The following is a 27,496-nucleotide window of genomic DNA, read 5'->3' on the forward strand; positions in this document are numbered from 1 at the left end:
AGCTACGCTCACGATAAACACTTTGCACTCAGCTCAGTCGTCACTCAAGGCAGTTTGTGAGGCGAACAAGGAGATCCGAGAGCCTCGATTTCTTGTTAGCTGTGCAGCATTAGGCCGGACAAGAAATTGAGGAAGCACAGGGGAAGTTCATTGTTATGTTTAATTGAAACGTAGAAATCCTTAGGTAAATGAAAATCATACTAGACGAAAAGGTATCTAGTGCGGTGCTTTAACAATCAAGCTACGGGGACGCCATCTCTCAGGCAACTTTCTCTGCTGTTTGTGTACAAGATTAGCCCTGGGAGTGTTGTTAGCCAGCGCCGCTCATGGCCAAGGCGTCGGTCGTGGATACCACAGTCGTCACTTTGTACGTGCAGGTGACTCAAGATGCCTTCAGCTGGACGATGACGTCGACATACACGTATTAACGTGACGTATGTACTAAACACTCGACTCGTGACATAATGTACTCGACTCGTGACGTAATGTACTAAACACTCGACTTCTTAAATACATATACATGTGAATTTAATTAGGGTCGACCGCAAATTTCTTTCAAGGGATGCTTTTTTGCACAACTGCATCGTGCAATTATGTTCTTCAAAATTTATATTTTCGCGTTCGTAACGCTAATATGCGCCGGTGCTGTCATTGTTGCCACAGGAAGGCGCCGGTTTCTCCGCAGGTTCCTGGTACGAACGCTAAACCAAACCTGCAAACGATAAATGAATGAATTAATGAAGCAATAAATAATAAATACGTAAAGGAAAGAAAGGACATAAACAGTGATTGTGTAGAACAATGTTTAAAACATCCTTTGTTTATGTCTAACGCGCACGTGAGCCGCGTGCACCTAAGTGTCCATATTTAGGTCTCCACCAAGCGAAAGTCTATAGAAAACAAATTTCCATGGACGTGCGCTCTGGAATCGCTTTATTCCTCAACCTCGCTCCATAAGGAACAGTTAAGCCAGTTTTTTTTTCGCAAGCAATGCTGATTTCAGCACCGCGAAAGCATTATGTCCATCGTCTGCAGCTTCGCAACTCGCATCATATCGGCACAAGGTTACACTGGAGCGAGAAAACAGATTATGGGCTGAAATATTTTTTATTTGTAAGTGCTATTTGCAATTGGCCACCTGCTTTCACTAATAATATGTCCAACATCACGATTGGCTGGCATTCGCGCTTAAGAACAATTAAGAACAACCTTGCTCCTTTGTACGAGGGCGAAGGGAAGATTTTATGTCATATGGTTTCCAGTTCATTCAATGGCCATTCATTTTATCGTACTCGGAATAGACCTCCGAACGAGTTCTGCTGAAACGAGAGCTCGGATAAAGAGAGCTAGACGTCACAACATGAAGAAAACGCAAGCCAATTATGGAATGGTTTTTGGCAGTGTGACAGCTTTTCTATATCTATGTACCATGTTGTCATTCGGAGTAGGCGACTCGTTTTTGTGCGCTCATGTAGCTCGCACAGAAACATGCACGCATGCTACATGCGTGCATGTAGCAACACACATGCATCGGTAGGCCGTAGCGGCGCTGGCACGACAATTTGCATTCTGTGGGGGCTAGGTAATTTTTAAGTTAAAGGAAGTTCTTGTTATGCACCGGAATGTCTGCGCGATGAGTCGTACTACCTTTACTGCATGCACAATTTGGCAGTTTGACTTGTAAGCTCCTTGCGTGCTTGAAAATAAAAAGACTAGCTACTAGTTTTCATCTCGGAAACGTTCTCACGCCAGAAGTGGTTACCGGGTCTTTTTTGAATTCGAATAACGTTCTTTAATTGCGTGATGCATATAACGAAATTTCGCCTACTCATGTGAATTAGCTTACCAGGCGGATTAGCTTACCAGGCGCGACCAATCACAATGTCTAGGTGGTTAATTAAGAAAAAATGTTCACTAAATAGCTTATTAATTTTTCACTTTAGGGAACATGCTTTAAGTCTTGTGTGCTTAGCAGAAATCAACAAACTTGCACCCCTTTCGGCATATCCCGCCTTAAAGCATGCCGCGAGCTGCATTGACGTTAAAGTTAACAGTTTACCAAAAGCGTGCGTTTACGGCAACGCCAGTGCGTTTTCTAGCAGATACTTTGCGACGTCGCATTCTGTAACAACGTACCAGTCGCTGCACAATTAAGGCCAGTGCTAGTGGACCAAGTCCCACTACGACGCCATATCAGCGGATACGACACTATTACTTACTCACAATCAGTTTCCAACGACGAGGGCAAGAAGCGCTTTCCTGTAGTCACCCGAGGTGTCACTCTGCGGTCAAAATAGCAATGGGGACTCAATATGGGTTTGTTGAATCATAATTGATATTCGTACTTGCAAGCGCTGACAAGATGAAACTTTTTCTACAAGGAACGAGACGGGCAGACGAAAGTGCTTCTGTGACAACTAATTTTATACGGTGATGTAAAGGTAAATGTTAAGGTTTACCAGGTGAGGGAAATACAAGAACATGGGTGAACATAACGCACATAAACTGGACAAGAAAACACATGCTAAGCATATTGGAGGTACCTGGCTATCTCTAGCATTATTTGAGGTTCCGCAAACCATTACCAGGTGAAGCAACGTGTTTGTGCTGATTCAGTAGTTGTGTGTGTGAGGTCGGGAGCGTACGTTTGTATGACGTCAGCAACACGACGACGACCACGTCGAAGACGATCGTATCGTAGCAAAGGCATGATTTCTAAGCTAGCCGGCTCGACAGGCGCTTAAGACATGACGATTGCTGGGTTCTACATGGGTAGCGGACGCGCGCGCGAGAGAGAGAAACACGGATCAGCAACCACGTGTTACACAATCGCACGTGCCCACGACTGCGCCTTGTGGTGTGTGTTAAAACGACGATAGCATTTGTACTCCGGCTAAGAAAAGTTAAAAGATTATTAACTTGGGCAATCACGAAGTCGGTACAACGGCCCATAGTTTCTGCGTAGCGTTAACTTCTACGAGGAAAGTGCTGGGAAAAGTTGTCCGGTTCCGGAGATAGTGCAGTATAACACGGCACCTTAAAACGCAAGCTGTCACAGGAAAAGAAGACGAGATAGTGACACGTGACGTACGCGGCGAGTGTTTCAAAGAGCTGGCTTTCAAAGAGGTTTTTGGCATGGCAGTGAGGGGTAACTCCGAGTGCTTTTGCGAATTATTGGGAAACAACACCAGTGAAGTACCTGGGAGTCCCTTTTCACTACTGTGGCGACACTGACCCGTACTGGCGAGCACAAACTGCAGAACTACGAGGTCAAGTGGAAAAGTGGAAAGACTGGTACCGGTCAATACCACGGCTTGCAAACTGTTTCTTGTAAGCAAGCTTTGGTACGTGCTACAAGTATTACACTGTTCGCGTCTGAACGTTCAAAAGCTTCATCGTGTTTCTGCCATATTCGTTTGGGGGTCAACATGGGAGTAGAGGACAAGCCGGATGAACCTCTTGATGGTGGGCTTCGTTTGGCCCACTTGTTCGTGAAAGAGTTGGTCAATCGCTTTTTGTTCTTGCGGGATAACCCTTTCTGTGGACTGTATGTCAAATGCGCTTATGTAACGCTTCACCTGAATTCATTGTTTCTTCTATTACAGATTCTTTCATGTCAGTTTCTAACTGCACGTTTTTCTTACGATTATCTAAGTGGGGTATCGCATAAGACATTATACAAGGACGTTGTAAGTACTGTTTTTGCTATACCTTTGTATAGCTCTATGTACTCTGTAGGCCCTGGACAAAACGTCCTAAAACGTGTTAAAAGAATGTTTGTACCATCTGGCGTGAAGACGTTTTTCTTTAAATGGCATACTAGTCAGCTACTTGTAAAAAGAAGGATGTAAAAACAGAAACACCTGTTTGTTCCTTGGGGTATAAACTGTTTATTATGTCAAAAACCGCAGACGATTGAGCACGTTTTTGTGGACGCGCTTTTCTTCTGGGACATACTCAACTTAATAGAAAGACCTGCGATTATATGCGCATGGAATAAGGTTTTTAGCCGGGAAAAATGATGGCCGTGCACTTGTTGATGGATTAATGTTACTGGACCTGCACAGTATATGGACATCTTGGTTGGCTTTCCGCGACAATGATGTTCATGCAAAACCTGTCCGCGAGTATTTTCATCAGGCTGTAATAATTTTTCTCGAAGTGCAGTTAGTTGTATTCCGGACCGCGTGTAGAAACTGTGCTGCACATGAAACATTCCTAACATCAATAAGTTCAGCTCATGTTGGGCTGGCCTCCGAAGTATGTTGCAATACCTTTGACATTTTCGTTTGAGGGTATTACGTGCGCTGAGCTTTGCTGGCAATAAAGGCAGAAAAGCGCTCGTGGCCTATAGTGGTTAGAACACCGGGCTGCTGTGCTTCAGGGCGGAGGTTTGTTTCCACCGTCGGTCGCGCATTACTTTCTTTTTATGAAAGCGAGGCGAGACAGGAACCCACCGTCCTAGATACTTTACCGCAAAGCGCAAAGAATCAGGCAAAGAATGCGTCGCATTAAAAAATAAAATAAAAATAAAAATCAAAGAAATACAGAAACAAATGTTGTTAAAAACGAAGGAAAATATCCTGTAGATATTACGATTTGCAGATCCGAGAAGTTCTCTTGTGTAACACTTCTAATTCATTGCTCTTTCTCATAAAGCCGCCCCCCCCCCCCCCTTTTTTTTTTTCCTTTATGTTCCGAGAAAAACATAAATAAGGGCGCGTAAGAGTGTTAGTTGATATGCAACGAGTGAGAACGTTTCTAAAAGGCAGTCGCAGAAGTGGGACGCGGTGTTTTCATGCATTTGTGCTTCATTTTTACAAAACTGTAATTATATATCTTTTAGTTCGACCACATACACACTTGGCAACACAGACATTTTGTAACACGACAAAGTGTAGAGGAGAAAAAAAAAGCGTGTTGTGGAAGTTTCTGAGAGCCATATTCTTGGCACGTAAAAAAGTTGAGCAGTTTCAGACGTTGGAACATAAGACGCGCTCTAAACAAAGTAACTTCCATGGCATGATGCAATGCGATTTTTCCAGCGAATGCACTGATCTTTCCACGATTGCACTGCCCGGATGACGTGCTATAGTTAGTAGCGCTTCCCTGTACAACCCTCGTACCTTTATAAAGCTATCCAGCGACGTCTTGTAGTTCCTGACGAACTCCTCCTTGATTTGGACCATGTCCACTTCGCACCGGGACACGACTATTCTGATGAGTGCCTTGTCGCTGGTCCCGAGACCCTGCCAGGCCGAAGAGAGGCGCGTATACTTTCACTTTTTGAAAGGTGCATCTCAGCAATGATAGCATGTAATTATTGCGATGCATTCGCTGTTTGTCGCACCGTGGCGAATGCTCTCCTGGCTGAGATGGAAAATCAACTACAGACACCTTCAAATAAACGTAGAGGGAGAGACAGACGCTGTTGTCGTTGGTGGATCAGTATAAAGCAGCGCACACATCAGGTAAAGGTGGTGAGTTCGGATTCATTTGGCGGTTGGCTGCGTTCCACTTTCATCGCGTTTACTTTGCCGCACATATCAGAAACAACATTAGAATAATTACCGCTAAATAAGACACTTCAACTCTCATAACCATCTGCTGGATTCGGATATGCTATAGGCTTCCTTAACATATATTGAAATATCGCTTGTCATGCTTGTTCAACTGTTTTCAAGGTCTAACGTGGTTGGTGCAGAACTATTCATCAATGAGGGTTGCGGTATAGCGGCAACCCCGTTTTCCTTTACAGTAAATAAAAAAAATAAAAAATATCGCATATCGCCGCAAATGTTAGCACATGCGTGATGATAAGCAAAGTGCCCTTAAAATATAGATATGGGTCGGGACAACGTAAGACTACTTCAATCTGTTTCCATTTCAAATCTGCCATTAGCCCTCCATGATAGGTCAAACTGGATTAGGACCGGCCCATATGGAGTGGGCCCAAGCCATTTTGACCTATTTTTTAGTCATTTGCACTATTTTTGACAACACTTCGCATTTGTAGTGGGGAGGTGGGTTCGCACCAGAGCTTCGAGGTGGCAACTCTAGATTTTGAATGATTCCGCAATTATTCCACATTTTACACCCGCAGAATGGAATGGGAATGGAAGAGTCGCACCAGTCGATCAGATGGCATGGGAATTGAATGATAGCCTGAGATTCCGAAATCAAGTTGGAATGAATTGTAATGGGCACATAGCCCTGAAGCACTAACCATTCATTTAAAACGCGATTACAAAACCGCTATATTTGCAAATTACCCTAAACTACATACATCAGCTTTTACTGAATACCGGCTCTTTCAGTATCTGCATATAGGTGACTACCTCTGCCACGGTAATTACAAACACAACGGTATTCTGCACATTCTACACTTCTGAAGACCCGTAACGTTTCTGCGTTACAAGGTTGAAGTGCATTTAAGAACAGCAACCTTTAGTTGCCAAGAATTTAGATTTAGCAATATCATACTTGGTTCACGACACAAGGATGGATACGAAAAACGATGTAGTAAACGGTTGTACCCAGCGCCAGGTTATGGGGATATGGAACACGAGCCATGTTTTTTCGCACACTGTCTACTACTCAGAACCGCGATAACAGGCAGTCACGGAGGTTTCCTTGAAACAAACCATGCCCATTAGAATACGGCAGTAAATACGAAACATAACTATGCGTATCAATTTTCAAAATGACAAAATAATAGCACGTAGGCAGAAACATCGTATACGTACTTAACGTTACTCGTGGCGTTGTTAGGGATTAGAAAACGCGCTTTTATTACAGGCACGTGAGGGCGCAAGCAGTAAACAATTATAGAGAAAACATTTCGTTTATTGGAATTGGAGGAGTGGAATGGTTCAGCTCAGCCAATCCAGGAGTGGGAGTGGTCCAACCCTCATCACACTGAGGTGTTAAAAGGAGTGCAAATTTCCCCCTCCGGAATGGAGTGTGAACGGAATGGAAGGCCCCACACTACAATTGTAATTTTGCACGAGGCTTGCCCTAAGAGCGACGGTCAGGAAAGGGCACGCCGCTCCTCAACTCCGCAGCACACAAAGGGCACCACGGCAGAGTTTGTCGACTCTGCGACACGGCGCAGAGAAATCTCCGCAGTCAGATCGCCAACAAACACGGGTTTATTAATTAACCCAAGATACAGCGCAGTGCGACAATCACGTCTCGCGGACAAATGCTCACCGCGAGGCCGATCGAGTACGCGCTCCCGCTGCGCTAGGCTAACCTTGTAGCGGTCCACCAAGCCCGAGAACGAGAAGTCGCGGGAGCGGAGGCTCCATGGAACCAACTCGTTGAGGTCCTATGAGCATCCGCCGTCAGTTTCTGCAGCTCTTGAGGGAGCATGACTCAGCGGAAGAAAGCTCGGGTGGAGAGGGCACCCAGCCACGGCCCCGGCTGCTCGTGCGCGGTGACGTGTGCTCGTGCGCACGGCTTGCGCGGTAAAGCAGTGGCGGCGCGCTAGCCATGCCCACCATGGCCGGTGGTTCCCAGAGATCGAGCTTGGCAAATGGCCGTCCCCACGCGCGAGCATTCGGATGAGGTGCCGGAAGGTACCACGTACGATCCTCACAGCAGAATTAGGCTTGCGCAAGCTGTATAGTGCATTGCCGATTCGAAGCGCGAGAATTGACTGATGCGAAAGACCAAAAGTCAAGCGAGATGTGCAGTGGAGCAATACTTGGAGTGATATCCTTGTTCTCAAACCTCTTGTTTCGAAGACCAAGTCTCTTTCGCTGACTTCGCACGGGTTTGGCGTATCTGGCATCTGGGTATATTGTAACCACTTTCAAAAAAAAAAAAAAAGAATGAAAAGAAAGAAAAAGAAAAGTTCCTTTCGCGCCTCCAGAGTGTCATAGCGAGTCACAATTTGCAATAGGTAATAAAATTTCGGTCTTGGCTGGACAAGAAGTGAGAATTAGAATAAGTAAATTTAACGGTACGAACGCCATAGCCCCCCCCCCCCCCCCCCCCTTTCCAATCTTGTAAAAATTGATTAAAATAGGCATATACCCCTGTAAAGGGTGCACCGCCGTATGTTAGACATGTGAAGGCAAAGCCGCCGTACGGCGCACTTTGGGAAATGGAGCGAGTTCGTTCGTACTAAGTAGGGCTCGCGCGAGACAAAAGTGCTTGGACGGTGGCTTCGTCGGTGCCCACAAGACGCGAGAATCAGTCGCAGAGTAGGTAAAATTAACGGCACGGGCGTTATTAGCGCCAATACAGTCGAAAGTTAACAACATTGCACCAATGATTGCCGTATCTCTGAGGTCGACCTACCTAGCTGCCTCTTGGTCAAAAAAGAAAAGTTCAACCAAATGTCGATGCTAAATAAGACAAGGTCGACGTAATCTACGATAAGAATAAGATACACTCTAAGAAGAAAATGAGGAAATGGGGTATTGGGGTTACTACTTTAGGGGAGGAACTGATTTGCCACAACCACTTCCTCCCTTTAGGTAGTAAGTGAGAGGGGATGAACTGTTACTCCCCATGCGGTTACTCCTTCAAAGACTAATAGTTTCTGCTTTCTGATGCTCCTCAAGGGAGTAACGGTCATTCATTCCGACGCTCCGCAAAGATGGAATTAAGGAAATTAGCCATTTATACGGTAATAAAAAAAATGACCGAGGTGAAGAATAAGTGGCCGCAAGTAGGATTTGAACTGCCGTCCTCACGCTCACAAGTCAGCTACACTAACCACTTAACCACGGCGGCCCAGTTGATTAGACAGGATACTGAGATAAGGTTAAGCACGTGAACGCAAGTGCGGCAATATACACGAGACTCAGCATTTTATGTATGCTATGCGGGGAGAGTCTAACGTTGCGCGTACATGCATTTATTAGCGACTGCCAAAAATAAAGCTGCCCGATTATACTTAGGATGATTCAAAGTGATACATTACGTGATGTACGTGTAGCGAGCGTAAACGGGGCACGCAAGACTACATAGAAGATCAACTTCTCTGTCGCTTAGCGCGCCCTGAATTCAGTTAAGATTGTAATCTCCTTGGAACGAAAGGAACTTAGGTACTATTGGCCGATGAAATCTGGCAGTCCATCAATGACTTGCGCGTTTAATGTTTATCGTTCACTTAAAGGCGTACTGACACAAAAATTTGAAGTCGAGATAACTCATGAGATCGATTTAGGTGGACACACACACATCGTCTACAACATATCAGCGGCGAATATAGCTTAGAACATATTTAAAATAAATTTTAAAAGTACGTGCGCGCAGCCACCCGCAAAGCACAGCACCTCGCGACATTGACATCAAGGAAGGATTGTAAATAACCAAGAAAATGCTACGTCACCGTAACTACGTCACGAGTTTGCGCTGCCATCGGGGCGGGGCCGGCGAGCAAGTTTCTCGCCTTGAAGCTAAACATTTCGACAGAATTAGCTGTCTGGTTGGGAAAATTGATTGAGACTTAGAGATTGACTCTAACCAAATAAGGAAATTTACTAGCCCGACGTTTCGGAACCAATTCGGCTCCTTCTTCAGGGAGGTCCTGAAGAAGGAGCCGAATTGGTTCCGAAATGTCGGGCTAGTAAATTTCCTTATTTGGTTGGAGTCAATCTCTAAGTCTTAAGTTTCTCGCCGCTCCGATCGTCCCGGTGCTTTTTTTTTTTCTCCCTGATCGAGACGCTGGCCTCGTTCGCCGCTGACGGTGGCACAAAAATCGGCTCAATTGTTTCTGACACGAGATAACTCTTAGAGTAAAGTAACCTCGAAAGTGTGCATGTTATGAAACGTTGTGCGATATGATTAATTGTTGGCGTGATTTTGGCTCGCAAGTGGTCAGCGCAGCCGCCGCAGTAATCGTCTCTACGAAGCGGCTCGTCTTGCTAACGTGTTTTCTCATCGCTACCAACGCCGTCGGCAAAAATAATTATACTGTCAGTTATGAGCGTCATAAATGTGCAGACGTTGATTGTGTTGACGAATATAGGTGCTTTGTTACGAGCTGCAAGGGCCGTCGGCCCCGGATCAGACGGCCACAGAGCTAGGCCTATACCATTTCCCAGCGATCGCCAGCTCGCCTGTGGTGGATCGAATCAAAAGTGGTTGGCCGCTTCTAATACGGTGGCGACTCCCGCCTGGAGGAAATAGTCGCCGCTGGATGACGAAAACGAGGACGGCGACGACATCGCAAAGCTCGTGCAGGCGTAGCAGACGAACTAGCAACACGAAGCGTAACGAAGCTCGCTCGTCTGCGAGCGCGCTGGCTTGAAGCTTGAACACGAAAACGTCACAGTTTTGTGCGATCACGTGCTCACTGTGTTTATAATCCCTCTTCTCCCATCTCGTTGCTCTCTGAAACCGAAATTTGGACTGGTCGCTGCAAAGAAGACTCCAAATAATTACCTGTAGCCCTCTGAAGCAAATGAGGTTTCGCGCCGTGATTACTGGGTCATTAGCTACTTATTACAGCAGAAAAAAACAAGTTCGAGAATTTTTGTGTCGGTACTCCTTTAATATGTGTACACGAATTTCATGGCTCTTCGCCTTCCATATTTTAACTTTCACGCAATTTTCCCATGAAGAGGTAAAGTGCTGCTTTGCATATTCAATAGACAGTGCACGAACTTCGAACTATTCACGATTTATAGACAATAGCGTTTTCGCCGCATCACACCACGACACGCACGAAAACAACATAGTGCATGGGGAGTAACGGTAACGTCTGTCAATCTTAACCTATAGAATGGCAACGTTGTGAAGTTGCGATTCTTTGAAGACAGCTTCCCCCAACGCTTCAGGACGGAAAGCGAGAAATGACTCACCTTCATACTCTTGTACAGCTTCTCGGCGAAGTAAAACGGGATGTTGTTGACGCATTTGGCTGCGCGGCAAGAGAAGGGGAGCACAAAATGTGCTTGAAGAATGTTCTTCAACGAATAACGGCACTTTTTATCACATTTATAAAAAGAAACCGCCAATAAAAGCTTAAAATGGACGTTTCTTGGTTTATTTTATTATATTCTCTCTGGAACTTAGCAAAATATGTGGTTTCAAAGTAACACCTTGCATTTGAGACAGCCACCAGCAAGAAGCTCCACATTGAATCACACCTTTTAAAAAAGTAAGTAAAATAAAGAAAGTGAGGGTTAAGATAAGGTCAGAGTCCTTTTAACACTTTTCTAAAATGTATTAAATGACTCTGATAGGGTGCTTAGATGAAAAATGTTCTGTAAAGAGGGTCGATTCGGTTCAAGCAGGACAAGAATAATGGAGACATCTGTCTTGTAGTAGACTTCGACCGACAATAAAAAATGCTACTTCGACACAAGACTTCCGCTGAGCCCAAAATATTGTAGACGTCGCTGGACATTGTTTTTTTTTTCTGAAGCCTAATAAGTTATAGCTTTCTGGCGTCCACAATATCTATCAGAACTATAGGGTCATAGAAGGTGACCTAAGCACACCAAAGGCGTAGCCTCCTATTTCTCTCTCTTATGAATAATTTTTCACAACATTGCATGTAACATGTAGTGTCCTCATTACAAGCAGAGACCAGAGAAATTACCCGTTTTCAGCACAAATCCTGTTTTGTTTTCATATTAGCAGAGAATGTACTTTTATGCGGTGAAGGCCACCTTCGCCTCACGGCGCTGCCGGTATTAATGCGCGCTCACAACACGTTTTAACGCGACAGAATTAAGGGCCCCGCGTCGCAGAAAATCCGGCGTTAATGTCGGTGTCGGCGTCCGCAGCTCAGAAAATTATCCCGAACAACCCCGACCTCGCAAGCCCTCCGCGTGGTGCAGAGGCGTTAGCGTTAGTGAACTAATTGAATTTCTGAAAGTAAAAATCCGTCAGAAAAATTGTAAAGTACGACCTAACCACAACCTACAGACCTGATAGCGTCGGATTGTAATTTTAATGTACGACAAAACATAATTCTGTTACGAGGAAACTGAAACACAAACCCCTTTTCCAGCATTTCTACCATATTTATGATCCACAGCGTTCGAATGAGTACGATGGTGCGACGTCGCTTATGACTTTTAAGGGGTCTCTTAAACACATTTCGTTAAAGCGACAATTCCTTCGTCTCCAGAGCTTTGCCTCAGCACTGATCGGCGAAAAATCGTTGTGAGCTATACAGGTGCAACGCCTTGGGTGGTCGGTGAGTCGCAGTAGCTTCCACGGTTTACTACAATCGACTTTATTTTCGCGAGTACCTGCAGTTATGGGCGGTGTCCGTCAGTAGCCTGCAATTATGAAAACCCACTCCCGCGAAACGCTCGTGGTTATCAATTTACCACTTCAGGCGGCCCATAGCGGAAGATCATATTGCAAAATTTATTATCCGCCAATTATTCCGAAATTTTGACATGTAAGAAAATCGCAAGAAATAAAGCTCGCGAGGGTACTGTCGTTTACGGTATTCTTTGTCAGATTTAAAGACGCATATACCAAGAAAAAAGACATAAGTACTAATGTATTTGGCGATCTCTGGTTAATTTTGTGTATCTCTTTCCCTGCTCTTTTTTACCTGTAACGTTAGAAAAAAAATGAACCAATGTTAACTATAAGCCTCTGTGAGATCTTGAATACACTCTTGAATTCATTTTACTTGAATAAATAGAAAAAAATATCTTAAAGAGGGCAAGGCTTTTCTCACCGGTGGTCTCGCAGACGAGGTCTTCTTAGCTGCATTAGCACGTGTTTTGCATGTCTGAGATATGGGTATCTTGTAACCTCTTTCAGAAAAAAAAAACGGCCAAGTCTGGCCTCCAGAGTGCCGTAGCGAGTCCCAGAAGTATCAAAATGTAGGCCTGAACGAGACATGAAGCGAGAATTGGCCACGGAGTGGCTTAAATTACCGACACAGGCGTAATTAGCGCCAATATAGTCGGAAAGTTACCCATATTGCACTATACTTCTGTAAAGTATTCACAGCCGTAGGTATAGACATGTTGAGGCAAAGCCGGCGCACGGCGCACTTTTGGGAAATGGAGTAAATTCGCTTGTACTAAGCAGGGCTTGCGCGAAGCAGTGGTGTCAGAAAGGCGGCTGGAAGAAGTGAAAATTAGTCGCTGAGCAAGGGAAATTACCGCTACGGGTGTAATTAGCGCCAATATACGGGATCGGCCGATTGGACGTGTTGATCCGAAAAGTGTGAGGGTCTATCAAGTGCTAGCGCTAAGGTAGACAAGGTTGACACAATTGCGCGTGAAATAAGATAGAAATGAGATACGAAATGAGCGAATAATGAACATGAAGAAGAAACAGGAGGAGGCAGAATAGAGAGAGGTAATCAGCATTTAATCATAGAGTCATTTGAACCACCATGCACGCCGACCTTGTCTTCTTTAGCGTCGACACTAGGTTGATCGACCCTTTCTTTTTATTTACTTTCTTATCAAAACTAAAAACTATCGACGACCGTTGTTAACTGCGAATGTGTTAACAGCGAAAGCAATCCATGAGCTGCGTCGACAACGTTGACGTATCGTTCAAGCGGACTCTAAATAATCGACAGTTTGTGTTTATTCTCTCGTGGGGCGTCTGACACAGCAAAACTGAAACTTCAAACGCCTTCACAAAAGTGTCTACACAGGTATAGCACAGGGCAGGGCATCGATGGCCACCCACCTATGGCGAGGAAGCCCCTGCGCAGATCTCCGCTCATCTCCCTCGAGATGGACTCGACGATGGTCTGGTTCGTCAGGGCGTTGTACTCGCGAAATACGAGTAGCAGCTGTTCGTAGCTCTGGCTAGCCAGGATCTGGTTGAACACCGACTCGTCGGTGCCCCAGCGCTGGATGCCCGCTTGCTGCAAGAGCTGTGCGAAATACGAGACCGGGAATCGATAAGCGCGTCCATTTCGAAAAGCAGATAGTGCGTGTGAAGAAGCGACGCCTGTACTTTCTTGAGCAGCGCAATGTGAAGGTAACTGAAATACGACGGATGCATTAACGTTGCATCATTATCAACTGTAACGCTCACGTTTATTTTCCTAGAGAAAGCAGGGTGGCCACTGTGTATTTGTAAATTGTGTGTAGTTAAGCATGATGTCTCCTGTTAGTGGCGTCTGCTTCGTGCACTCAATAAGAAGACTTGTACAACAACTCCCTCTGGCTCATCTTTTCGCAAATACCAATTATACGCAGCGGCCGTGAAGGAGCCAGTTTATATTTGACGAAACAAGGCTCACAGGCACGGCGTTTACGTGGACGAACCCGTCGTCTAAAGCGGAACAAGTTGTCTTCTTGGGCTGGGAGTTACTTGCCACGCTTTCGTTAAAACTAACGCCGTTCCCGCTGAGTGAGCGTATAGAGTGGTGCTGAGCCAGCTCAACAGCACAGAGTCAGACCCGCTTGCAAAGTGCGCCAGAACGTGGGTCAAGTAAGCGACTCGCAGCTAGTAACAAAGAGTCGGACTCCGGGTTGACGCGTTATGTTACCTCACTTCGATGCGGGATGATGCTGCAATCTCAGTTCAAGATCAAGGTTCAAAAGTGGCGGCATGCGTTTAATATACCTTCCTCGTGGATGTGTCCTCGTCCTTTTGGATATCGAAGACAAGAAATCTGGTGCCAAATGTAGTGAAAATAACGTGAGATACCAAACACTGGCGCACTCACGTGAGCGTCGTTCCTCGCTCGGCCGGGGTCCGGAGCGATGCCTTCCTCGCGGTTCGCCTATATAAAGCAAAGGAGACGACTTTGTTAGACGCATTCGAATGTCCAATAATAGCGTGAAACGATTGGTATACAATGCGTAGTAAACAAGAAGTCTTCAGCCATTTCTACTTCATTGCTGATCTTTTTAATCATCCTACTGACGAAGCATGTAACTCACGTTGCACATGGAGACCAGGAGTTTTCGGAAGTGGCCCGACGTTTCGCTTCTGATGTCCGCCTCGAGATCTCGCCCAAAAACTGCAGAGGAAGACCGCGTCCTCAAAACGTGCAATTCACGTGACAACGCATCTGCGATTGATCGCTGCTAGGTCATACAAAGTCGTGCTCGCTATAACTAGAAATTAAATTTTTCGGCATCTATTCTTGAAGTTCGGCAGGCGTTTATCGGCATTTATTTTCCTCGGAGAACTCGGCAGTTGTCAGCAACTATTTTGGCGGTATACCGCTTCATCGGCATTTTCGGCGCTTTCCTGGGCCGTAAAATCGGTCGTCGCTATTTGCAATGCGAAGCAAACAGTGACACGGGAAAGCTTTGCCGTTGTAAATGCAGTTGGGTGCATGCATTATACAATTGAAAATTTTTGTTAATATGCATGGGCATGTACATAAAGAGGTCCTCCAACATTTTAGTGTTTGGGAATTTCAATCTCACCCTCGTGGAAGGCATCCTTGATCCTCCTGATGTCGTCGTTGCTGCGCGTGCACAGGATCTCCACGAGACAGTCCTCGTCGGTGCCGAGACCCTTCATGGCGCTGCGCAGCTCGCGCGCCAGGTACTCGTGCATCGGGTACAGCAGGCCAACCATGACGGACTTGAAATTTCCCGAAAGCTCAGATTTGATGTCCTTGATCAGGTCCTGCGGAGTACAGCGCGCCACAAATTCAAGAATAGTCAGCAAAAAGACTCCTGCACACCGATTAGAGGCTTACGACCAGCTCTCAAAGGTATATGCTGCGTCAGGGTAATTTCAATCGCATCCGAGGAGCGTGAGCCAGCGCGCACAACCGCAGTTGTGCTTGTGCAGGCTGACGCTTCGGTGGGTGCGTTTGTATGTGCGATTGAAGCTGAAGCAACTAAGTGTCTCTGAACACGACGTAAATTAAATGCTAGCAAACAATATATGCAGGTGCACTTACTCGGCCTAACATCTGCTTGAATGTGCTGACAATCTCAAGCCTCTGGGTGGACGACCGTGAGCAGAGGATATTGATAATGGTGTCTTCGTCGGTGCCTAAAGAAAAAAAAAAGAAATCAGTGGCGATTTAGTGGCAAATGTGAGAGATATCCCTCACTTAAACCGCGTTCATCGCATTGCAAAGTGTTGTTCAGGAGCTCACTCGACACATGCCCTGCCTCTTCCACACACTGCCCCTTCTATATGTATATACGCCGGAAACGATCCACTTCACTCCCTGCTGGCCTTTCACAGCCACTACCATGTCCCGAGACACCTTTTGACGTCGTTGGGATAGACCTGGTCGGACCTCTTCACATAACCCCAGCAGGTCATCGATGCATGGATCGTGACAGCTGTCGATCATCTTATGTGTTGCGTGTTGCGTTATATGTTATATGTGTTGCGTCATGGTGCACCTTAACGTCCTGCTGAGTGATCGCGGCAAGGCTTTCCTGTCTATACTCGAGGACGTATTGCGAGCTTCTGCCACGGTTCATAAGACATCTGCCTACCATCACCAAACAAATGGGTTAACGGAGCGATTCCATCGCACACTGACAGACATGATATCGATGTACATCGAACCAAGCCACAACAACTGGGACACCATTTTACCATTCGTGACGCTTGCTCATAACACAGCGGTTCAACGAACTACTGGGTACTCCCCTTTCTAACTCGTTTATGGTCGTTCGCCAACGTTCACCATCGACACATGCTTCTTCAAGGCTGCAGCTAACACGTCAGCAACTCTACCTGACCAGTTCGTGACTCGACTTGACGAATGTCGACGACGTGCTCAGCTCAATACAGAAGCCAGCCAGCAAGACCTGCCAGCAGCGTTACGACAGCTCTCACCGCGACGTCACCTTTTGCCCTGGTGATGAAGTGCTCCTCTGGATACTTATTCGTACTCCTGGTGGATTGCGCGACAAGTTCCAATCGCATTTCCGTGGACCCTACATTATTACTGCCCAAACCTCCCCAGTGAACTAGCTTATCACTCCAGTCGAGGTATCTCCCGACAGGCGTTGCCGTGGTTCTGAGAAAGTTCACGTTTCTCGTCTCAAACCCTTCGTTCGCCGTTCGTGTCCAGTCTCAGTCATGGCCGGCCCCGCCGCTCACACGCGGGGGGAATCAGTGTGAGCATTATACTTGCGCTCCATCTCCTCATCCGTACACACTCATCATCACGACCTGAGACAATCGTTGTGGGGCTTTCACTCGGGACAATAAAGAAGAGACTTGTGACCTAACCGTTGTCTCACAATATATATTCGACATCGAATGATGTCGCCTCTGTAACTCTACCACGTGACCGGCTTCTCACACTTCACACGCATGCACGTTCTTTTTTTTTTCACTTTGACACTCCTAATGCTAGCACATTAAAATAATTGGCGGACTCAACGGTACTTGACGTCTACGTAATGTGAAGAATGGCGTAAATCGTTGCAGCACGCGACGCCGACTCGCGCCGAGCTTGTGGGGTTAAGCAGCCCGAGATTCGCTTTGTCGTTTTGCTATTTTATCGTTTTGCCTAGGCGACGAACGCGTCCCGTATCGCGCTCGCGGTCATCAGCCAAGTGCAAAGCGCAAAGTAAGTAGTATTCTGCGGGGATATTGTCGAGCGATCACATCCGGTGACGCATCATCTTCGAGAGATTTCGCGCGCCTCTACATCATTTCTGGCACAGTGCCAGAAATGCTGACCCCTTAAACGGCATGCTGTGTTTCGTCGCGAGCGAGAACGCGACGCGGCTGCCACTCTGTAGATGCGGCAGCAAACGGCCCCTCCACCGCGGACGTGTGTGCAGCGCAACCAACGTTTACAGCGCAACCAACGTTTACAGCGCACACGAAGCCACCCAGAAAAATCGCGCCCGGCACAGCCACGGCCGCGGGCTCAGAGAGGGTGCCGCGCGATCACCTGCAACCCCACCTTCGATTAAGGCCCCTCACCCTTGCCCGCCTACGCCGGAATGCATGCCGTCAGCGCAAACTTTACGCGCACTTCAAGCAGCGCATCATGCAAATTCGCTCGTCGACACCCGTCGACACCGTTAAGTATCAATGCGCTTTGCTGCTTCTCCGCAAGAAGGTTATATACATGGAGGAAGAAATAAGCTCATTTCATTCCTCTATGGTTAAATACTTATTGGTTTTCCCCGTCGTCCCGGGAACGGCCGCCAACCGAGCCTCAGTTGCTACCCATCCTTGACTGCAGATGGCGCTAGTTGTCGGCTCGATCTAGGGTGCCATAATACGTTCCTCTTCCAGAGTGGGGGCGAGGGAACGTATCCAGGTAGCCTAGGAGGTTGGTCTGTTCGTTAGGAGTCTCGCATAACTCTATCACACCTGCTTCGGGCACACTGCAGGAGTTGCTGACAAATGTAGATGTAAACTTACCCCATCCTTTCATCGCCTTCCTCAGTGCTTGGGCGTCCTGCCTTGCATCGAAGTTTGGGTACGGCCTCAGCGTTCCTTGCTGGCGCAGGACAAACAAAATCGAATGAAAACGTTGTTAGTAACGTTTCCCAACTTTATAAACTACAAAAAAAGGTTGTTGAAACAACATGAGGCGGCCGTATTGCCGACTGAACTGGGCGACTCCGCCTCGGAGCAAAGAAAAAAGCTTAAGCCTTCTCTTATCCAAACTACGCTTTCTGTGTTTGTGCTGCTTTTCAGTCATGATTTCAAGTACTCTGATCACTGCATCATTTGAGCCTGCTACAGCATTTGCAACTTATTTACCCCAGAATGCATTTACCCCCCAATTCTCGGCTACCATTCTTCACCTCTTCTTTCTTTCTCGTTCACGCAGATGTGTACTTGAACGGGCTCTACTCGTATTCGTGTGTTCAAGAAATGCATCCAACCAGTAAAAATTATCTTTCATGAGGCAACAGAATAGTTACCCGACGTGACGCAATTATGGGGGATTGTGCCCCATAAGAAGACATCTTCGGTAACCTAATATAGCACATTGAAGATGTGCAAGCAAACGTGCGCCCTATTAAAGTTGCGATCACTGAAAACGAAGGAAACCAAGAATAAAGGTTTCCTAATATGCTTACGCAGTAGTATTTGTAGGCGCCTCCCGTCAAGCCGGATCTTGCGTTGTAGCTGGAAGACTGTGAACAAACCGTATTTTAAATATTTAACGGAATAATAAGACAAAGTAATTACTTCAGGAGCTTCACGCGAGAAATCTTTAAGGCACTAACTGTCACGCGTCATCACATCATCTGTATACCATCTGTTCAAGAAAAGTGTTGTTCAGTATCGGCGTGACCGGAGTCGTCGTGAGGCCTTGAGGCGGCGTTGCGGTTCCCGGCGCAGTCCTAGCTTGATAGCGTAGTCTAGAGGGGTGTATTTCTTCGGGTGACTACAAAGTCCGTACCCGACATGGCTCGAAGGCCGGGCTTGGGCAACCCAACGTCATCTTGTCTTTGGCCCGGGCCGGGCTCGGGCCACAATATTTTTTGGGGGGAGCGCACCGGGCCACGTACAGAGCCCGACGCGATATTGTGGAGTGATGCTCGAGCGCGATATGCAGAATTTGTTTGAAATTTTGAAGTACTTGTTTGAGACAACAGTCACTGGACTACTTTTTTGTTTTAGCGTGATGACTAATTATGATGTGGTTGTGTGTGCTTTCCGAATACAGTAGGTTTTGTATGTTTAATTAGCTTTTTATTAAACATGGTTAAACAATATGCTATATAATCTAAGAAAAGTTGACAATGCATCCAACTTTTAGAGATGATTGGAGACATTAATGCAATTAGCGCTCTATTTTATGACTGGTGCCTTCAATTGTAGATGACATGTTTTACATGATTATTAAGTGGCACATGCCCAGTGACACATGCACAGTGAATCATGTTGGCCTCAAAAATGTTTATTGAAGTTCGGCACTTACCCTTTGGCCCATGCCATGTGACCCAAGTTGGCGCCACAGAGGTTCATTGAAGGGCAGCACATGCCTTGTGTAACATACCTGTGACCCCGTTGGTGTGAAAGATGTTCATTGAAAAGCTGCACGTACGCAGTGATCCAATTTAGCTTCAAAGAGGTTCAAAGAACAACACATACCCATGTCTTACATACCCAATGACCCAAGTTGGTCCGTTGTTTGTTTTTGAACCCGGTTCCCTCAGCACTGCCGCCCGGTGCTGTACCCATTTAGCCGTAGACTACTTAGTGAGCCATATTGGTAGGACAGAGGTTAAGCGCAGACATACATCCATATAGACATAGAGCAAACTGGGTGACTTCCCAAAGAATGCTAATCACATTATTGTTTGGTCACCGTAACAAAGACATGGCACTGTCGTACCGTGCTGGGCGTTGGCTCTAAAGCTTTAATGCATGTTAGTATCTTTGGGAGCTTACCCCAGTTTTTAACCTATTTCACGCAAGCTTGGGTCGCTGGGTATATGTAACTCCGGGTCGGCGTATGTGGTGCCCTTCAATGACCTTCTTTGACGCCAACTTTGGTCGCTGGCTATATATATGTGCCACTTGGTATGTATTGTTCTTCAATGACCCTTCTTCACGGAAACTTGGGGCACAAGGTACGTCTCACTGTTTATGTGCTTCCCTTCAATGAACGAGGCTTTGATGCCAAATTAGGCTACAGAGTATTTGCCACTTGGTATTTGCAGCATCTTCAGTCAACATCTTCGATGGAAACTTGGATCACTGTATGTGTCTATGGGTATTTGCTGCCGTTTTTCATAGTAATATCATTATATAAAAAAGATCATCACGAATACCCACGAACCATAAAATAGGTTGCCGATGGAATTAAAGTCGCGAATCATATCTAAACATGAATGCGCCGTCAATTTTTGTACCGTTCCGGGATGGGCGGGATCGTTGTTCAGCATCGGGCTCGGGCTCGGAAACGCGGCCCATGCTCCCCTATGGTATAGACTGCTATCGAGGCTTCTAAGGGTAATATATTTTCTACAGCACCGAAGCTTACCAGCAGCTGAAACACAGGGCTTGACGTCAAGCTCATTGTAGTCGCATAAGTAGAGGGATAGATTGTATTGGCCCATATATAGACAGAACGTACCAAACGTACCAAAGGAAATCACTCTGCAATTGAGCAAACTCACGAGTCGCTTCCATGACGTGAAGGAAGACGAAGATGAACGAAGATGAACCGAACTTTGGTCGTGCATCCCTTCCGCCATCTTGGCTTACCTACTCGGTAATTGCCTTCGTATATGAATCTTCTGTTACATTTCACTCGTTTGTCGCTCCATCACAATATGGGCACGAGTGCTGTTAGCCTTCTGGCGACAAAGTTATACCTTTGCTGCCTAATAGCACTGGCTCTGCCACTGCTGTGCAGAGAGATTTTATATGAGAAGCTGCGTACTCACCCGTCCTGCGTCGTAACTGGTGCTGGCTCCACCATAGCTGTAACCCTGGCTGCCGCCGTAACTGCCGCCTCGATCGCTGGCGTATCCACCACCCCGATCGTTGGCGTAGTCCCTTTCCCGCCCACCACCGTAACCGGGGCCTCTGTCAGTGGCGTAACTGCCCCCTCGTCCACTGTAGCCGCCTTGGGGAACTGGAGAAGATGCCCTGGATGCTGGCGTTAAGCTGTACGGCAACGGGCCGCATGCGCCAGACGAACGCCGACTCGGCGGTGCTCCGTACGGTGGCGGCGATGGCGGTGACAGTTGCCCGTACGATGAAGGGTAACTCGGTGGTTGCCCGTACGGTGGATAGCCGCCGTCCGGCTCCGGCATGCCTGCGGGTTGCGGCATACCGCCGCCCGAACGTTGCCCGTACGGGGAACGGTCACTCAGCGGTTGTCCGTAGGGTGGATAGTCGCCGTCGGGCTCCGGTATGAATCCGGGTTGCGGCATACCGCCGCCCGGACGTTGCCCGTACGGCGAACGGTCACTCGGCGGTTGCCCGTAGGACGGATAGACGCCGCCCTGCTCCGGCATACCTCTGGGTTGCGGCATCAGGCCGGGTTGTGGCATATCGACGCCCGAACTTTGTCCATAGCCTGGGAAGCATAAAAAGGAGTCGCTGAACTTAGGATAACCAGCCTTGAGAACTCGCGGGGCCGGTCCCATGTACCTAAGCATGGGCTACAGCAGGTGGCCGGCCCACCACAAAGCGATGCGATAAGACAGTATAGGCGACAGCTAATCATAAGCCGCCCCCTGTGTTCGGTTATTTACAGACCAGTGCTCACTCTAGCGTTCACAATGCTGAAGAGTTTAATTAAGCAGATTTTCATAACTGACGCGACTATGTTTCTGGAATCAGCTTGAAAGCATAAGCGTTTCAATGCAGACTTCGGCCGCGATATTGTCGTCATGCCTTCCGCACGATTATATGCCTCTCTTATCATTCATCCTTTGATCGCGGCCGGCTGATCATATGACAACAAGGGCGGAATGTCTTTCTGACCACTGACGCTGCGAGAAAAGCGAGAAAAGGAATAGCATCGTAAACATCACCGCTAGAATAGGGCGGCCCTTGCACGCACCGCGAATGTGGCTATGGCATTCTGCTGCTCATCCCACGGTCACGGAATTCATATGAGGGCGAAACGTAGTTTTCATCAAGTACTATATATATATATATATATATATATATATATATATATATATATATATATATATATATATATATATATATATATATATATATATAATGTGCACGTTACTACAACTTCAGCTGGTCATGCTTGACCTATTTGATCGGCCGCTATATTGTAGCGATGCCTTTTCCGATGCTAATTCCTTCTCGCACTTTTCTCGCTTCGTCAGAAGCCAGAGCGACGCTCCGCCCGCGTTATCAATGGGACCAACTGGGTGTGAAAGGAGTATGATAGGAGTGGCACAGAAGTGCGCGGAAAGCATCGGTACGAAATAGCGGCTCTTTTTCAGAAAAACGCTCTCACGCTAGAATTGGTAATAGTGATGTTTGACATATTAGCGATTGTGGCCGACCAATAGCAAACAACTCTTGAGAACAAAAAGCTAAATTCGGCCGGCTATAGCACCCCAGATCTTGACCGGGGCATAGGCAGGTGTGTCATGTCTTGAGTCGATTGCAAGCTAGCGAGCGCGCGTTTGCTGGTCCAGTGGCAAGGAGGAGATGCGAACGGGATGAAGACGAATTAGCTGGAATCAAGGAGCGAAGCCATAAGGTAAAGGTATTACAATATGTTTCTGCTTCATTTCTGCCACTAGCCCTCCCCGATTGGTCAACAATTTTCGAGCCCGGCTTCGCTTGCCTGTCACGCGACGTCGCGAAAACCGCGAAAGCTCCTAATCTGATATGACGTGTACACACCGAAATGCTCCACTGGAATATTAGGCCGAAATAAAGAAAAAAAATTATTTCCGATCATGCACACCTTTTTCAACGTTAGCCATCTGCTATTGCTGAAAATTATTCGGGCTGCGCCTACTTCACTTGTCTGTCACGGGTCGTCACGAAACCGCGAGAACTCACCACGTCAAATTGATGTCTACGCACTAGAGATGCATTAACATACCGAAAACAAAACTGATTGCCGTGTTCCGAAAGGAATAAAAGATGGCGGCCCGCAAATCGCTGTGACACTGGCTATTCAGAGCTGCCAGAGAGAATGGCTTTCGCTGCGTATGTTAGAAAACATTGCGCGTGGCAGTATACCATTGTCGATTTACAACATCGATCTACCAGCTCTTTTTTCGCTGAGAATGCGCTTTAGCGGCATTTTTAACCTACTGTTGCACACCACAAAGCTACTGCAAGGCAGCCAAGCTAAGCAAGGGGAAGCAGACCTATCGTAGGCACTGGCATCGCCCTTCTCATCCGGTTATCACTGTGCCAGCTTGAACCCACCGAAGCCCTCTCAGCTTCTGCGGGATCATGATCTTGTCAGTCAATTAGACAAGAAAAACATGTCAAGGTAGGCAATGCTATTTGCTTTCAAAGCAAACAAAGGTTACCTCCTATAAACGAGGAGAGTATTTGCTTGGGCTGTTCAAACAGCGCTGCTGGTCACTGCCCGATGGTTGCATTGGCGGTTACATAAATTTGGCGTCAGTAGATTGAAATAAAATCAGTATGGGAATGGTTTTACACTATGCGAACCCTGGGAAACGCCATATGCTATTTCTGTCGCAAAATTGGCCATCTTGCATTCATGTGCCCTAGTCCCAAGTCCTCCAGCCCTTGGTCTTTCCGAGTACTAGTTGTCGTGCAGAAAGAAACAATTCAGTGTGAACTACATATACCACTTAATAAGCACAAGATCAGTGTCGCGCAACCCCTTCCGCGTACTTATGGTACAATAGACGATATTGCTGGTAGCTCACTGTTCGCGTGCTTTGACTTGAAACTTGTCTATTGGAATATACGAGTGCCTCCGCAAGATCAACTACCCGAACGCCCACCGCTTTTTCCGAACATCTGCAAGCTGAACCATCCAGCGAGAAATCTTCTGAGAGCGGAAACTACAAGAGACTCACTGTGAAACTACCAGAACCTACTTGAAACGACCACGTCAACAACGATCGAGCTACGTGACCAGCCTCGGCGTCTCACTTGGCACACCCGACGGCTGCAAGGTTATGGCTGTTGACAAAGAGGAGTATGGCGCAAGACTAACAGCCTCATCGTGGACATTGACGAAATGGGGCGGGATATAAGACTGACAGACTCACCATGGTACTCTGGCAACCCTGTGGTTCGCGTAGCCTCAGCGTAGCCGCAGTGTACCACAGTCCAGTATCTGCTCGTGTTCGCACCATGCATGTGTGTTCAGTTACATGGAGCTCCAGCCAAGTTTGGCCAATAAATCTTATTTACTCTTTTAACCGTCGTGTTGATGTTGACCAGTCAAAACAGAGTAATAACGAATAAGTGGCAAGTACAATATGTACTTGAATGTCTACAAACTCACAAGGCGGGTCGCTGCATTTACTTCTTTTCTGCTATATAAACGTGTTTCTCTGTTGTGCGACAGAACCGAACGCTGTCGCTGATATTATTGCAATCAAACGCTCAATACATACCTCCTAGTGAAGCGTATCCGGGTCCTGGGGCTGAGGGGTAACCTGGAGCTCTTACTCTAGATGGCGGGGGGTAACCACTGGAGCCGCTGGCATAGCCGCCCCCAGGCCGCGGTGGGGGGTAGCCATCCTCTGGCGGGTTGCTACCAGGGTAGCTCATCTCTCCAGTGGTACCGCTTTAGCGCCGAGGAGGACCTGCACGGGACCATGTACATGCACTTTACGAACGTGATTGCCCTTCAGCGTTTTATAGCCCGGAGACACAGAACGTCCTAACTGTTAACTGTCGCTTCCCTTGAGGATGGCAATGTCGTTATGCGGCGATTACCATCAGCGACGAACATGTCCCAGCTAGTCAAAGGTCATCCCTGCGCTACTACCAGCCGCGGTGACTCAGTGATTACAGCGTTCAGTTGTTTCTGAGCTCGCAGTCGATGACTATACATTGCCGCTGAGGCGGTGGCAATCCGATGGGCGGCAGCGTGCTAAAAATCTCGTGGATTTTGATTTGGGCGTACCTTAAAGAACTTCAGCTCGTCAAAATTAAACACTTGTTCCTTAGTACAACGTCCCTCATAGCCCACTTTATATCTTCGGCATTTAAACCCCATGGATACACTAAAGGATCCCCTTAGGGAAATTCCTAGAACTTTGGGCGTTCAAGGTGTTTATGGAGAGGTGTTCTTTGAGTAGGCAAGAAGTCGGACCGACGCCGTAATACGATGTTCCAGGCAGCAGCGCTGAGGAGTACGGCGCGATGGTTTCTGCGCGACAGGATTAGATCAGCACTACAACCACAATTTCGCAAGCACAGATCTCGCCACTAGCCGCTTCTTTTGTCCGACTGAAGGCACGATGTAATGACAGGATTAGCGTAGCATACTCACCGGATAGGAATTTTACTATCGGCGGCCGCCGAATCGGTGAAGGCCAGATTCTTCTTCTACTACGTCACGTCTGGCGCGTGGAACGTGCCAGAGGCACGTCTTTCACATCGATTTCACGTGGAATGCATAGAAAAAGTAAACGTGCCAGAACTGTATGCTCTATTTCACTGTATATTTATTTCCGCATCCTCGATGAGCACTATAGTGGCTAACTTTTCATAAAATGCCTTCAGTCTAACATTTTTTTCTTTAATATGTTGATAACAGATCATCAATTCTTTTAAAGCGAAGCTTCATATGGCTAGGCGAAATCGCCTGTCCACATAAAACTATCATCATCAGCATTGGCTCGAGCGTCATCGTGTTCTTCCGCAGCTGGCTCGTTGGCTCGTGCTCGTGCTCGGCACGCGCTGGTGCCACTGCTCCTGCGTTCATCGTCATCGCCTTCTTCCACAGCTGGCTGCATTGCCGCTCATCATTCCAGCGCAGAATTTCACTTCTCCTCTGTCGCCGTAATGGGGAACTCGCGTTTACGGGGGTATGAGCCATTGCTTAAGGGGGTATGAGCTATTCATTGTCTTACGTGACGGACGTATTTAATTTTGAAGCAATTTCATTTTGAAGAATCGCAAGCTCCAAAGGCGGGCGGATGCTGCTAACCACGCCGCCGAGCAAACTCGAGACATCGAACGCGAGCGGCAACGGCGGACTGCGGGCGTACCGTCAGTGACGTCGTTCTCTCCGTCGCAGCCGAAAGTGTGTGAAACCTCATAATCGAGAAATACTTTAATGAACCCTCGGGATTAATTAACCCATTGATAAACACCGGGGCCTCACGTTTCAGCTTCGCTGGTTAACCATCTCCACGGAGTGGAAGGGTCGACGAATTATTTTATGATGAAATTCCGGGAAAAAAAGACATGACTGGTAGGTTTCCTTGCGTAGCGCCTGCACAATAACAGGTAAATGATTTAAATTGAAAATAAATTCATTACCTTCTAGGTTGCTCTCATATCAAAAAGCACACGTTTTTCTCTAAGAAAAAAAAATGTCTCTAACATTAGTTTGTCTATTTAATTCATTGTACAATTTCAACTTTTCCCTAGCTCTCATATAATTTTTCCCTCAAGTTTTCTCCCCCCGTTCCACTCGTTTGACCGCCTGTTTCTTGGACAATACCCCGTAGTGGGTACGTGCCATAATACAGGAGAGAGATTTATTATAGGAGAGAAGCTGAGAGGTCGGCCTGAATCAGTGTTCTGACCTGCTATACGTTGGGGGAAGGGGATGGGTGTTGAAAGAAAGAATAGAGGAGACGTTGATTATGAGGATGAAGATGGTATAAAAATCCTTTGATATGAGTAATATATTTGGCTTCTTTAAATCAAGTAATAACTCGCAAAGCGGTTCAAAAAAGTGGTAAAAAAAAGCCGGCAGATCCCACGCCCTGTGGGAATCGGATGTTGTACGAAGCAGTGTGTGGGGAGCCTACCAAGTCAACGAAACGAGCATGAGAGCACCAAGACGTAGGCGGCTCTTAGTATCCACGTCGCAACCAATTTTAGTGGTTTTTGAGTATTAATGTTGCTGAGTCATTGTCATTTTTGCTGAGTCATGCTCATGATTATGACTTCTACCACCATCCTTTGGAGTTTCCTTCACTTAGTACCCACGTCCGAAACCATTTCAGTGGTT

The 27,496-nt window shown here is 46.9% G+C and overlaps 1 protein-coding gene across 1 annotated transcript; it reads right to left on the minus strand.

Annotated features, from left to right (window-relative positions):
• Positions 1-536: 536 nt before the first annotated feature.
• LOC119448118 (annexin A4-like) lies at positions 537-25,894 on the minus strand. Its single transcript, XM_037711589.2, has 14 exons — positions 25,802-25,894; positions 24,918-25,109; positions 21,267-21,904; positions 18,945-19,001; positions 18,277-18,355; positions 15,827-15,921; positions 15,342-15,546; positions 14,847-14,926; positions 14,630-14,686; positions 13,639-13,828; positions 10,821-10,879; positions 5,127-5,249; positions 2,220-2,282; positions 537-712 (listed from the first exon to the last, which is right to left on the minus strand). Exons 2-13 carry the CDS (start codon positions 25,072-25,074, stop codon positions 2,226-2,228), a joined length of 1,797 nt encoding a protein of 598 aa, XP_037567517.2. The 5' UTR covers positions 25,075-25,109; positions 25,802-25,894; the 3' UTR covers positions 537-712; positions 2,220-2,225.
• Positions 25,895-27,496: the final 1,602 nt, after the last annotated feature.

This window comes from Dermacentor silvarum, chromosome 4 (assembly GCF_013339745.2).
Source record: "Dermacentor silvarum isolate Dsil-2018 chromosome 4, BIME_Dsil_1.4, whole genome shotgun sequence".
NCBI classification, from domain to species: domain Eukaryota; kingdom Metazoa; phylum Arthropoda; class Arachnida; order Ixodida; family Ixodidae; genus Dermacentor; species Dermacentor silvarum.